We start from the raw sequence: 14,373 nt of genomic DNA on the forward strand, positions 1-14,373 counted from the left end.
TATAGTTCAAAATAAAAATACGTGTATTCATAGATGTAACAGTCTAGTGAGAGAAAGTAGACAGATAAGCATAATAAGTAAATTATGTTAACTGGTAAGTTCTATTAAAAATCAGGATAAGGGGGATGTAGGGTAGGTTGCAATTTTAAATAAAATCTGAGCAACTACTTGAAAGAGGTGACGTCAATTCTACACGCTTGTCTCAAGAGTAAAATTTCACTGACTTACAATCTAAGTATCTAGCTTTAATTCTATCGTGCTGCTATACTTCTGCTTCCTCAAATGTGCCTTTTTAGTAAGCAGGGACTGCAATACCAGGTCAATATTAACAAGATAATTAACAGGATAATTAACAATTAACAGGATAATAAAATACTAACAATATTAACAAGAAGGGCTGCATTTTGAAAAATGACGCTGCCCTAAAGATACACACCTTTCCTAGAGTAATGACTTTAGTATCAGGAAAGGTACAGGTGGAAGAAAGGACGGGCTCTAACGCTGACCCTACAGACCACTGCGACGCCTAAAATCTCGATAGCGGCCTCAACTGTAAGGCTGCTCCGCAATGGTGGCGCAGGGCTCTTCCTATCATTACTATGTAGTTCTATTTCCTGATCCAAGAAAGGAACGGGGGTAAATCAGATAAACTCCGCAGGGTGCTTCTGGACCGGGAATGTCTGCTACGCCGCAACCTGCGCCCGCACCCAGTCAGACAGCCGTATCCAGGCGTGACGCGCATTCCTGGTTGGCGGATTCGTCATTTCTTGGTGTCAGAAGTTAAAATGAAAATTCGAATCTATATACCTCGGAATCCCTTCTTGTCCAAGAAAACAGAAGCAAGAGCAACCGGAGTCCTTGAATCTTTTTTTTTTTCCCTCTCGTGACTTCCACAGTATCTACACCCTGTTTGCCGGGGACTTGCGTCGAAAGCGACGACGCGGACGCTCAGGCCTCGGTTTCCAGCGCGCAGTCGCGGCGGCCCCTAGCTCCCGCCCCTGCCGGGAGGTCCGACGTGGAAGTTGGCTGGCTGACCAAGCTTCCAAAGAAACTGTCTGGGAGCCAAGAGTCCGAGCCGGAGCCGGAGCGCAGGCCTAGGCTAGGGGAGGTGGCGGCGCCGAGACTCGAATAGGAGTCTCTGCCGAGGTCGGGGCCAGTCTCTGACAGTGGACGAGGGCGGACAGGCGGTTCATCATGGGTGAGAGATCTGAGAAGGGAGCCTGGGCGCACCGAGAGGCCGAGGCCGAGGGGACGGGTTGGGGAGAGGAGGAACAGAGGGGCAGGCCTGGGGAGCCCAGCTAGCGTCTCAGGGAACTGGTTGCTGAGGACTTCAGTCACCTTGGCTCTTCACTAGTGTGCGTGGACTCTGCCTCGAACCTTCGCTTCCTGTCTCCCCGCGGCGTCAGGGGTGGGTTACCGTGGGTCGGTGAAGTTTTCCCTTAACTCCTCGGACCCAGCGCCGCTTGCTGGGCGGAGCTGGTCTGCGAAGCTTGGCAACATGTCAGTCGCAAGTTCGCTAAGGTTTCTTGGGTGAAAGATGAGCTCTGACCTTGTAGTGGCAGCTTGACACTCTGTCCCTGGTCGCTGAGACAGCGTCAGTTTAAAATCCAAAAGGTGTTGCTCGTAATGTTTTATTGCCAACACGGCATTTAGATGCTTGCCTGTAACTTTTTCTGAAAGAGAGGAATAGGGAGGGGGAAGTGGGCAGGGAAGGTATTACTGGTCAGTGATGACATTTTAAACTCAATTTTTGGAGTGCTAATTGAGAGAGCTACATTGTCGTCAAGCATCAGGTAGAGCTTCGCTCCCCACTGGAGCCCAAATGAAGGTGCAGATTTTTTAACTTGGTCACAACTCTCCAAGTGATGCAAATTCTTTGGGTTATTTAAATACCTCGGCTATTTTCTGGGGAGTTTCCATCTTGCTCTGAAACATCAGAAGCGCCTTCTTGTCTTTTTGCATAACCCTTTCAGTTTTTTTCCTACTGCCTCTTTTTAACCTGTAAGAAAGGATTTTGTCAAGTCACACTCCTTATGTTACAAACTTTCAAGGTTCTCTAGCGCATGGTGGATTCATTTTTCCAGACTTGTAGTTTTTAATTTTTTCATTTCTTTGTAAAATAACCAGGTGGTGTTTGTGAGCATCATTTCTGTTGTCAACTTTTTTTTTAATCTTTTCAAATGTCTTTTGGTAAGAAAGGGCCAGAGTGCTTTTATTGGGTGGAGAAGGGTAATTAAAGAAAGAACTTATTTTAAAAGAGCTTCTTGTTTGATTGTAGAAATAATAAAGATTCTGAATTTTCACCTCCGTCACTCTTCGGGGTTATTTTATTTAAACACACGTCAACAATTTAATCTATTACTGGGAGGCCCTGCTGACACAGAGAATGATTTTAAATTTTAACATTTTTTCAGCTGTATTGAGGTATGAATGACAAAAATTGTATATATTTAAGGTGTACAGCATGATATTTTGATATATGTATACATTGTGAAATGATTACCACATTCAAGCAGATTAACACATCCATCACCTTACAGTTACCCTTTTTGTGTGTGTGATGAGAACACTTTGAGATCTGCTGTCTTAGCAAATTTCAAGTGTACAATATGTTATTAATTAAATATAGTTACCATGATGTTCATTGGATCTCCAGAACGTATCTTCTAATGAAAGTGTGTACCCTTTGACTAACACTGTCTCATTTTCCCCACTCTCCCAGCATCTGGTAACCACCATTCTATTCTCTATTCACAAGTGCTTTTGTATTACACAATACCTTGTGTATAGGAAGCTTTCTGGGAATAGTTCATGATATGCTGAATGTTGCTTTATTACTATTTTTAAAAATGTTTTCATCAGAAATAATTTTTGTTATTTTTGGCTTCTGTCTGAATTCCTTTGCAAGTTACATTCCTTATGGAGAATTCTCAGTGATTGAAGGTACTTACGGTACTGCTGTTGTACAACAATAATAATTGCTTTTCATGTTCAAGGACTTCATTGTCCCACTGTCATTCTGATTTGCCCTCTAATTTCTAGGGGTAATGAGGATATCACATTAAGCTATCCATATTCTCTTGTTTAGAAAGTGAGCTCCATGAGGGGAGTCATATTTCTCTTATTTTTGAGTATATCTTCTGAGCCTGCCTAACATAGTATCCAGGACATGGTAACAATCAGTAATTACTAGTTTGATGTTGAATGATGTGTTTCATTGGAAGCAATGTTCCTATGAATGGAGGAAAATACTACAATGTTATTGAATTTAGTATAGCTTTTAAAGATCAAGATTAAATGTTTTGTGGATCTAGTTTGTGAAGTGATATTGAAATACATTTTTGTTATTTTCTAAGGTGGCTTTTTCTCAAGCATTTTTTCCAGTCTGTTTGGAACTCGGGAAATGAGGATTTTAATTTTGGGATTAGATGGAGCAGGAAAAACTACAATTTTGTACAGATTACAGGTTGGAGAAGTCGTGACTACTATTCCTAGTAAGTGTTGGTATGATAAACTAATCATAGGATAGGGGCTTTTGTTTTCCATTGAAAAAAAACTATTTCTGAATACATATGTAATGTAATTAATAAGATTTGTAGACTTCTATGAGCATAATTTTGATAACATTTTTTTCATAAATTTACGGACAGTTTGGTGTAATTTATGAACCCCTGTCCATGGCTGGGTTCTGCTGTTTAGAGTTGTTTTAAAAGTTGGGTAGAGTTAAGCCACAGAATATCATTGAGAGCCAGTATCTTTATTGATAAAATGAAGATAATAAATATTCATCCACTTTGAAAATAAAGCCAATGAATAAGGAAAATGAATCAAGTATATAAAATACTTTGTAAATCTGAGTAAAGAATTATCAGTATGTCGATACTAAGTTGTATATATATATGTATATACATGTACAGTGTTTTTTTTTCTGTACTTGTTATTATTTGATTAAGTTTTTTTTTTTTAAGTAATCATATTGATTATTTTTAAAGATCTGAGTTGAAGAGACTGAGTGTTGAATTAATCTGGAACTTAAAAATATCAAGAAAAGTAACACCTTTATTGATATCTTAGAAAAATATTCTTCAATAGTACTAATTTACTACATAAGAAGACTGTTCTGTTACTTATACTATTTTCATTTTTTTGCTCTGAAGATTAATATACTTAAACTAAGTTTAATAGTTTGTAGAGTTTGCTCAAGAATGTCTTTAAGTTACTCCGTCACTCAAGGTATTTCTATTTAGTACCTATTTAAACTTCCAGATTAAAAAAGAAAAGTCTAGCTTTTACAAAAGAACTTTTTGAACCATGTCATCTGTTACTTCTTGCTACCACCTTCAAGAAATTTCAGTTTCTTTGGTTTTTGGTTCTCAAGTCTCCCATCTGTGCTGCAGTTGAGTCATGGTGGCCGCTGTGGTGCCCATAGCTCAGTGGATTGCGTTTTAGCAAATGTGGTTTATATACCATGTTCTTCTCTGCAAATAAACAACATTTGTAATTGAGGTTGAAGATGATGATTACACTGCTACCTAATTCTGAGGGAGACATCATGAACTTGCTTTTTACTTTTTCACTCAGATTTGCTATAGTAATTTTTTTATACTTGCCATATATAATCTTAAGCATCGTTTACCAGTATAAACTTAAATCTAAAAAATTAATTGTCCAATTATAGCTGTAAGTTACATTTTACTTTGATTTTTTTTAAGTTTGTAAATTAGTAATTTTTATATGTATAGCTTCTAAGTTTTTTCAGCATCCTCTCCAGCTGCTCTGGATTCCTTTCATTGAAAGTAATGGTATCTTGCCTTAGGCATGTGATGCCAAGCTCCACCTAAGAAGGATGGCAGGGAAAGGGGTTGAGACTCTTCCCCTTTGACCATCTAGCTGTGACCTTATTGTGGATGAGCTCTTGAGGAAGTCTTCAGAGGGTCTGTGAGAGTCCCTGCCTTAGTGAACTCAGCCTCCATAAAGAGGTATACAGCCATTGCTGTCCCTTACTGAAGTTTAGAATCTAGGCTTTTATCCTATTTGCTACCTACCAAAATTCCATTTTTTGTAATACGTTTACAACTGTCCTTTCTAAGTATAACTTTCTGAACGCTTTTGTATGCCAGCGTTTAACATAATAGGATTTCCATTGAGCTAAGAATTATCTAATTGCAGAGGTGGCTGGGGGTTCTTATATACCCTGAAAGTGGGGTTGATCTTGCTTATTGTGGGGGTGGGGTGTGTGTATATGTATAGCACAGCATACTGTCGTAAATGGAATAATATTTGAACTAATAATGTGATTCAACAATTACCACTAATTGCTGAAACTCAGACTGGACACTTTGAAGACAGAATGTATTAGTCTTCATATACTATTAATTTGCTTTTTCTTCCAGCCATTGGATTTAATGTTGAGACAGTAACATACAAGAACCTTAAATTCCAAGTCTGGGATTTGGGAGGACAGACAAGCATCAGGTATGGTACAAAGGCCAGACCATTTTGTAGTATTGGGATCTTTATTGTTCTTTTAGGGTTAACAGCAGTAAATCAAAATATGTCTTCTTTTGTAATGTAATGGGAGCCACCTAGTTTAAAATGAGGTAAAACCACCTTATTCTCTCAATTAAAATCTGAGAATTAAAGATTTTTAATTGAAAATAATTAAAATCTACGGAAGTCAGTTTTTCCTATATCACTTAGATTAAAGTTTTTTCCATGAAAGTCTCAAGACCTGATTACTTCAGTAATTTTTAAATAAAAAGAATCCTCTAGTTAATTCTTGTCAGTCCCTTCCTCTGTGAGACAGACTGTTTTGGATTTCATGAAAATACCTTTTGGGCCCACCATTTAGGACTAGATGCATTCCCCAAGCATTTTGCTGCCTTTTAACTCATTTTATTTCTTGAACCACTTTGGAGTCATTTGTTAATTTTAGCCATTTCTACTTCTTGTCTTCAGTGATCAATTTAAATCTGTTACTAAAATTATTTTTAAAGAACCCATTTCTCTTAAGGAGTTTCTAGTTAACGATTTATAAGATACAGTGCTCAGGTCTGTATGAAACATTTTTTCATCAGTACATTTAGTGATTTTATAGATTCTTCTCTCAGCCTGTAGTCTAAACTCATTCTGAAGCTCCTTGATCCTATGTTTTATCAATATTCTTTCTACCCATTCCCATCTGAGGGATATGATATATGTCCATGAGAAACAATCATTATGGCATTGATACTGATATGGGTGCGAAAGCATTGGCAAGTGACACACTTCACCCCACCATAGCCAAGTCCTAGCATATAAATTAACCTATCAGTTTCATCTTTCAAATAGTAATGTATTCTCCCTTTCTGAATTTTCTTTAGGCCATACTGGAGATGTTATTATTCAAACACAGATGCAGTCATTTATGTAGTAGACAGTTGTGACCGAGACCGAATTGGCATTTCCAAATCAGAATTAGTTGCCATGTTAGAGGTAAGAAAACTTTATTAAAATGTGGCTAAGTCATTTATATTTGCTTGCTCTTTTTATTATTTATTGTCACATGCAGAAATAATTAAAAGGGAAATAGGGGTCTCCCCCACACCCATGTCTTTAGTATCATTTTCTTTTATGCAGATTACTTTCTATTCCAAAAATACTGTTGGGGAGTGTTGAAGACAAAAAAAAAAAAAATTCCAGTCCTATAACTTTCTTTAAATTAAATTCCTTAATTTCCAGAAAATTGAGAGCTAAACCCTTTCTAAACTGAAGTGACTATTCTAAGTCACTTCTGTGAAGTGATTGTTTTTTTAATGTCTTTATTTCTGGTTGTATAATTTAGCATATGGGAGCAGATTTATTATATAAGTATATAAATAATAAAGTATATTTGTTTTAGGAACATTGAAGTTCAGAATGGATTTCTGGCACAAATTCTGGCCTCTGTTTACCTCACCCAGCTTTATCATTTTTTTACTCTTCCCTGTGTTTACAGTACCTCAGCCATACCGGTATTTCTTTTCTTTGCTTACTGAATTTGTGTACCTGACACCTGGTTTAGGGTTTTGTACTTGCTTCTCTTGCTTGGAATTTTCTTTCCCCAAATCTTTGTGTGGCTGTCTTCTTGACATGTTTTATCTCACATGTTTCTTCCTCATAGAGGAGGTCTCAGTTATCTTCTAACCCTTTATCTTGCTTTATTTTTTGTAACTACTTACCATTTCTTTCCATTATTTTAAACATATTTGTTTACTTATGTATGCTTCCCACCCTAAAGTGTAAAGTTCTTTTGTTTACCTTGTTACCCCTGATGTGTGGAACAGTGTATAATAGCTCTTAACTAAGAACCCAATACATTATATTCACTGAGGTTTGTAAGATACTGATAAGCTAACTGAATTTAGAGGGTGCATTAAGTAGTCATCTAAAAGATTTTAAAATTGTTAAATAAGCTTCTCAAATGTACTAATGATTAACTTAATAATGAAATTGCCTTTGCTTGAGAAAATTAGATGTATAGGTTTCCTTTTCCCACTAAAACTATGATTCTGAATTACTCAATTATTGAATGTTTAAGTTCCAGGCAACTTGATTCCTAGTTAGAAGCAAAACTTAGAATATTTCAGACTTCTGAGTTTTTGGATGATTAACTTCTTAGTAGCTTCCAGTTTATAAATTTCAACCTAAAGTTTTAAAGTTTTGCCTAAATTTTTTTTTTTAAACAACATAGCGTCACATTTATCATAAGAGCTTCTTAGACCAAATTCAAAGTATAAGGAATTTTAAGGGACTGGTTAATTGCCTTGGCTATAACATATTTTTAAAATACAAGCTTTCAGTTCAGTTCAGTTCAGTCGCTCAGTAATGTCCGACTCTTTGTGACCCCATGAACCGCAGCACGCCAGGCCTCCCTGTCCATCACCAATTCCCAGAGTTCTCTCAAACTCACATCCATCGAGTCAGTGATGCCATCCAGCCATCTCATCCTCTGTCGTCCCCTTCTCCTCCTGCCCCCAATCCCTCCCAGCATCAGAGTCTTTTCCAATGAGTCAACTCTTCGCATGACGTGGCCAAAGTACTGGAGTTTCAGCTTTAGCATCATTCCCTCCAAAGAAATCCCAGGGCTGATCTCCTTCAGAATGGACTGGTTGGATCTCCTTGCAGTCCAAGGGACTCTCAAGAGTCTTCTCCAACACCACAGTTCAAAAGCATCAATTCTTCGGTGCTCAGCCTTCTTCACAGTCAACTCTCACATCCATACATGACCACAGGAAAAGCCATAGCCTTGACTAGACGGACCGTTGGTGGCAAAGTAATGTCTCTGCTTTTTAATATGCTGTCTAGGTTGGTCGTAACTTTTCTTCCAAGGAGTAAGCGTCTTTTAATTTCATGGCTGCAGTCACCATCTGCAGTGACCCTGGAGCCCCCCCAAAAATAAAGTCTGACACTGTTTCCACTGTTTCTCCATCTATTTCCCATGAAGTGATGGGACCAGATGCTATGATCTTCGTTTTCTGAATGTTGAGCTTTAAGCCAACTTTTTGGCTCTCCACTTTCACTTTCATCAAGAGGCTTTTTAGTTCCTCTTGACTTTTTGCCATAAGGGTGGTGTCATCTGCGTATCTGAGGTTATTGATATTTCTCCCGGCAATCTTGATTCCAGCTTGTGCTTCTTCCAGCCCAGCATTTCTCATGATGTACTCTGCATATAAGTTAAATAAGCAGGGTGACAATATACAGCTTTATTTAGCTGTAATTCACATGGTATAATAAATTTTTATTGTATAAAGTATGGCATAAAAGAAATGGATTATTAACTTCAGTTCCCAATTCTCAAAATTGTATTGGATTGTTGTTAGGTTTTTTGTAGTATTAGGATTTGACTTGTGTAATCTTTCTTCCTAGAAAACTAAAAATTGTATTCATTCTTTAGGAATTAACTTTTAATTAATTCAATCAATATTTATTAGTGATATAAAGTACATGTGGAGGTTGAATCAGGACTATTAAAACTTACAGACACAAAACCAATTTGTTTTACCTTTGTACACAAAACTTCTAAATGGAGTAAAGAAATATAAAAAGGAGTTAGGAAATATGCTTTTAAAATAATAGATTTTTTTTTTTCGCATGTCTTCCTAAACTCAGGAGAAAATTGATTAGAGAGTATTTTTTTTAAATTTTATTTAGGAAGAAGAGCTGAGAAAAGCCATTTTAGTGGTGTTTGCAAATAAGCAGGACATGGAACAGGCAATGACTCCCTCAGAAATGGCAAATTCACTTGGGTTACCTGCCTTGAAGGACCGAAAATGGCAAATATTCAAAACTTCAGCAACCAAAGGCACTGGCCTTGATGAGGCAATGGAATGGTAAGTATCATGTTTCCAGAAGCCGTTTGAGGATTTGTGTGTATATACATTTGTAATTTCCCTTTGGTCTTAAGGATGAAATCAGATTACTTTGCATTTTGTCATATTAAGTTCCTCCATCCTTTTCTTCCACTGGTTTTCATGTATATCTGCTTTTGTTTTAGCCACACGTACTAATTATAGTTAGGTAAACCACCTGTCTGCTATATTTCGAGCTTTTTCCCTTACTCGGCTCACCCTCCAGTTCCTTATCCTTCAGGACTTAGGTTGAGGCTCTCTGCTTCTCAAGAGCCTTCCTACCTCCAGGCCTACTGCCTTAGCACACACACAGATGTCCTTGTCTGAGATCAGTGATAGAACAGTAATTGTTACACTGTATTGTAGTTGGTTTGTGCATCTGCTCATTAAATTATCATCTCCTTGGGAACTGAGGCTAGTTTTCATCTCTGAATCATCTACATCTGGCCTGGCTATAGTAGCAGCCTGGAAAGTGGCTATTTGGTTGTTTTTGATTTTTCATTCAAAGCACAGACAGAGTGAGAGCTAAAATACACCCTTGTGGAAATTGAGTCCATAACCTCATTCTGCTAATATAACCATCTTAACCTTCATCATTTAAAGTGCTTTGGAATTCATCTTCAGTATAAAATTTATATTATAAATGGTCATTCTCTATACCTGAAAATTTGAAGTTAATTTTATGAAACTGTTCATTTTCTCTTCACAGGTTAGTTGAAACATTAAAGAGCAGACAGTAATTCAGTCACTTTTGCTCCTCTGAAACGAAGACCACATCACATATCCCTTTGGAAACAGTTAAGTGTGCTCCACACTACTAAATGTTAAAGCTGTCTGATTGTCGGCATATACCGAACTGACTGGAACATTTGTAATACATATTAAAACTAAGTGGTTGGTTGGAAGGGTAACTCATTGTGATTGAACCAACTGAATGTCTGCCCTATATAATGTAAAATATTCCCTCCTTGTTATCTTGTGTTAAGGTATATATTCTATTTGTATGCAGTTCTTATTCAGATACAGTCCTATTAAAGAATGTACTCTTAATGAGGAAAAAAACCCTCCGATTTTTAAATTAGTGGTTGCATCTTGTTTGTATTAACACTAATGAATATCGTAACTCAGATTTTTCCCTCTAAAATGAATTAGGTTTTTCCAAAGATTAGGCTCAACAGAGTAGGCCAAGAACCTAGCGTGGGTAATTATAGTCTTCATTTGCTTAATGACCACTTTATGTAAGCTGTTTCATTTAAAAGCTTTTGGTTATAGGCATGAAATAATTATTTTGGTGGCTAACTTCACTGACTTATCTGTAATTATTATTTTATACTATTTATAGTTGTTTGGAAATTTTTTTCAGATTTGGACCTACTCAGTCAATTGGTACAGGAATCCTGCCATGTAGCTAGGACATCATTTTTACATCTTCATTTTTATGGACATGGACTCAAAATGCTGATAGACTGGCTTGACTAAAGTCACCTGCAAGGGAATCTTAGAGTGAGATTTCAGGGTCAGACAGAAGCTTGTCCCATGAACTATAAATTCCTGGAAGTGCCAACATTGACAACACAACTTAATTCCTTATGTAAAATTAAGCTAATAGAAGTAGACATAGTACATTCAAAATAATGTCTGTAAATTTTTCCATACTAGTAGAGGTAGTAGAAATAGTCCTAGATGGTTATATTTGATTGAATTCACAACACATTAAACAAAATTTCATATTAAAGGAAATTTTTTGAAAACAAGACTTATTTTAAGAAGCATTGTAAAGGATGTTTTTTACTGCCTTTGGTTCTTTCTATCTGCCTGTAATTGAACATGTGACTTTGGTGAAAAGTCAAAATCTTATTTGATTCTAGAGGGAGAAAGTATTCCTGATTTTAAAAATTAGACTTACTGCTGCTAGACTACCAAAAACAGTTATTTCCTAATGGACTTTTAAAAGGAACTTTACAAACAACCCAGTCTACAGTGAGACAGAAATGGAGACCTTAGTAATTACTAAAATTGGGAGCAATTTTTTTCAGGCCTTCTTCCAGGAGCATGTGTTCCCAGTGTACCGCAAAGTACTAACAGTATATAACTGACATCGTGTCATAGTTTGCAAGGCACTCCGGATGGGCAAACTGTCTTATTCATATACCTAATGTCCAGTATGGTGCCTGGCACATTATGGCACCTCAAAATATGTTCATGGTTAAAAATGGTAGGCTGTATGTTTGTCAGCTAGGAAAATAGTACATCAGCACTTTATACTTGGGTACCTTTCTGGTCAGTGGCACATATCTCGTGTTAGACTTGTACCTAAATGGATAAGCACTCCCCAGTGGTTCACGAACACTGTGAAAATAGAAGGGAGGTGCAACCCTGGCAGGCAAATGCTGCCTGACAAATACCCTTGGTAGCAAAGGCCTGCACTTGGATGATCCTGATCCCTCTGGTTTGCCACGAAGAATAGGATGGGATAAATAGAGCATACATTGACATTAACCTGGTATAAATGAGAAGGTCCTTGTCTAGCAGCAAACAGCTGTACAAGTATGTTACAGGAGGTTGAATGTTTATATTTATAAAAATCTACTGAGTCTTGTTTCATGAGAAGCCTGAAAAGGACCAAACTTGAAATCAGAGCATATGAGTTCTAGGTGCAAAGGGCCACTCCATCAGTTTCTGTTTGGTTTTTCTTTTTGTACAGATAATATCAAAGGTTTCTTTTAGCGCTAACATTCTATTTTATAATTCTGTTTGGTAGTTGTACTGTGTCATGTGATCAAATTTAAAAAGAGAAATTGAGAGTGGAATTCTATTATCAGAATACCTGAGATGCACTTTAAATTGTGGAAATGTAAGCTCCTTGAGGGCAGGGACCATACCTTATTTACTGTTAGAATCCCTTGCATCTAGTGTGGTGCACCTGGCTGGTACATACTTGGTACTGGGCTCTCAATAAATATTTACTGGAATAAATATTGATTAAATACTGATTAAAATGATTAAATATTAAAACAAAGCCGTGCTCAATATACTGGAGATATTTATTTTTCCTGACTTTGCCTTTAGTATTAATAACTTTTGATTTATAAATTTTTTATAAAAGCAAATACCTGCACTTTAAATCACTTAGAATTAGGTCTGCTTTCCAGGATGCCCCATGTTTATTGTTTTGGGATATTACAAACACCTTGCAAGTGTGAGAACTCCTGTTTGAGATACAGACTACATCACAACACAAATTGTGAAGCTCATGAATGTTTGAACATTTGATTCCTATGCCATATGCTGTAATATTCTAACCCTGTCACCATAAACAGCATGGGCTTTCAAGTCCTAGGTTTAATCTTGACTCTGCCACATTCAACCTGTGTCACCTTTAGCTAGATTATTTAACCTGAGATGAGATTCCTTATCTGTAAAATAATGAGTTTTAGGAAGCTGTCAGAAAGACTTAAATGAGTTAAATAAAATGTAAAGTGTATGATGATTTTTCCTCCCCCTACCCTTCCAAATGTATTGGATACTAAAGAATATTGCTTCTGTTTAGTACATCAAGTGTAGAGAGGCAAAAGATACCACATGGTTGAACAACATGCCAGACTGTTTTCCATAGTATTTTAGAAAAAAAGGTTCCCTTTCTTCCACCACGCTTGCCAACATTTGGTATTGTCAGCCTTGTTAATCTGAAGGGTTCAAAATGGAGTTTCATTCACATGTTAATCTGAAGGGTTCAAAATGGAGTTTCATTCACATGTTAATCTGCATTTCCCCAATTATTAACAAGGTTAATACAGGAGTGACTCAAAAAAAGGACATAGCTGATACTAAAACCCTACTAGCACAGGTTTTAGTCCTTTAATTTCTGGCGTGGGGAGACAGTGGTGTCTAGGGACTCCTACAGCCAAAGTGGCGGTTTTGAAGTTCATGAGTGCCACCACAAGGTGGTCTCAAGACAATGACTTACTAACCAATACACAAGTACTTTAGTATTCAAGACCTGTTATAGCCTGTTATTTGGTAACTGGGTTAAAGGGCCTGTTATTTGGTAACTGGGTTAAGGGCCACTTACATTTCCTTTGCAATGCCTGTTTCTATCTTTCGCCACTTTTTCAACTGTATCATCTTCGTTGGTTTTTGGTATTTGTTATATAGCCTGGGTGCTATTAATCATCTATCAGTATAAGGTACATACCACATCCTGGGTGTGTCACCTTAGAAGTTCTTAATCTTTATCACATCATCCCTCTCTAGATAGCACTTTTTGTCTTATTTTTCATTATCTGACAGGGCAAGCCCCTTACGCTCTTCTAAGAGTATCATGGCTATTTTGGACTTAACTATCTTCCATATAAATTTTAGAATCAGCTTGTTGGGATAATATGAAGAACTCCTTTGGGATTTTGCTCAGATTTGTATTTAACCACAGGTTTCCAACTGGAGACAAACTAGCAACTTATGATACTAAATCTTCCTACCCATGAATGTAAAACTCCATTTGTGCAGGTCTTTCTTAATGCTCAAGTGTTCAGTTCAGCAGTCACTCAGTTGTGTCTCTTTGCTAACCCGTGAACCACAGCACTCAGAGGGTTCCCTGTCCATCACCAACTCCCAGAGCTTGCTCACATTCATGTCCACTGAGTTGGTGATGCCATTCAACCATCTCATCCTGTCATCCCCTTCTCCTCCTGCCTTCAATCTTTCCCAGCATCAGGGTCTTTTCAAATGAGTCAGTTCTTTGCATCAGATGGCCAAAGTACTGGAGTTTCAGCTTCAACATCAGTCCTTCCAAAGAACATACAAGACCGATTTCCTTTAGGATGGACTGGCTGGATCTCCTTGCAGTCCAAGGGACTCTCAAGAGTCTTGCTCCCAACACCACAGATCAAAACCCATGAATCGCAGCACGCCAGGCCTCCCTGTCCATCACCAACTTCCGGAGTTCACTCAGACTCAAGTACATTGAGTCAGTGATGCCATCCAGCCATCTCATCCTCTGTCATCC

General features: G+C 37.5%; 1 protein-coding gene across 1 annotated transcript; it reads left to right on the forward strand.

Moving 5' to 3' along the window:
• Positions 1-403: 403 nt before the first annotated feature.
• ARL1 (ADP-ribosylation factor-like 1) lies at positions 404-12,387 on the forward strand. The gene is made up of 6 exons (XM_010853453.1): positions 404-1,198; positions 3,357-3,494; positions 5,394-5,475; positions 6,363-6,474; positions 9,172-9,350; positions 10,078-12,387. The coding sequence occupies exons 1-6, from the start codon at positions 1,195-1,197 to the stop codon at positions 10,106-10,108; spliced, it is 546 nt and encodes a 181-aa protein (XP_010851755.1). The 5' UTR covers positions 404-1,194; the 3' UTR covers positions 10,109-12,387.
• Positions 12,388-14,373: the final 1,986 nt, after the last annotated feature.

This window comes from Bison bison, unplaced genomic scaffold (genome assembly GCF_000754665.1).
Source record: "Bison bison bison isolate TAMUID 2011002044 unplaced genomic scaffold, Bison_UMD1.0 scf7180017864327, whole genome shotgun sequence".
Classification (NCBI taxonomy): Eukaryota; Metazoa; Chordata; class Mammalia; order Artiodactyla; family Bovidae; genus Bison; species Bison bison.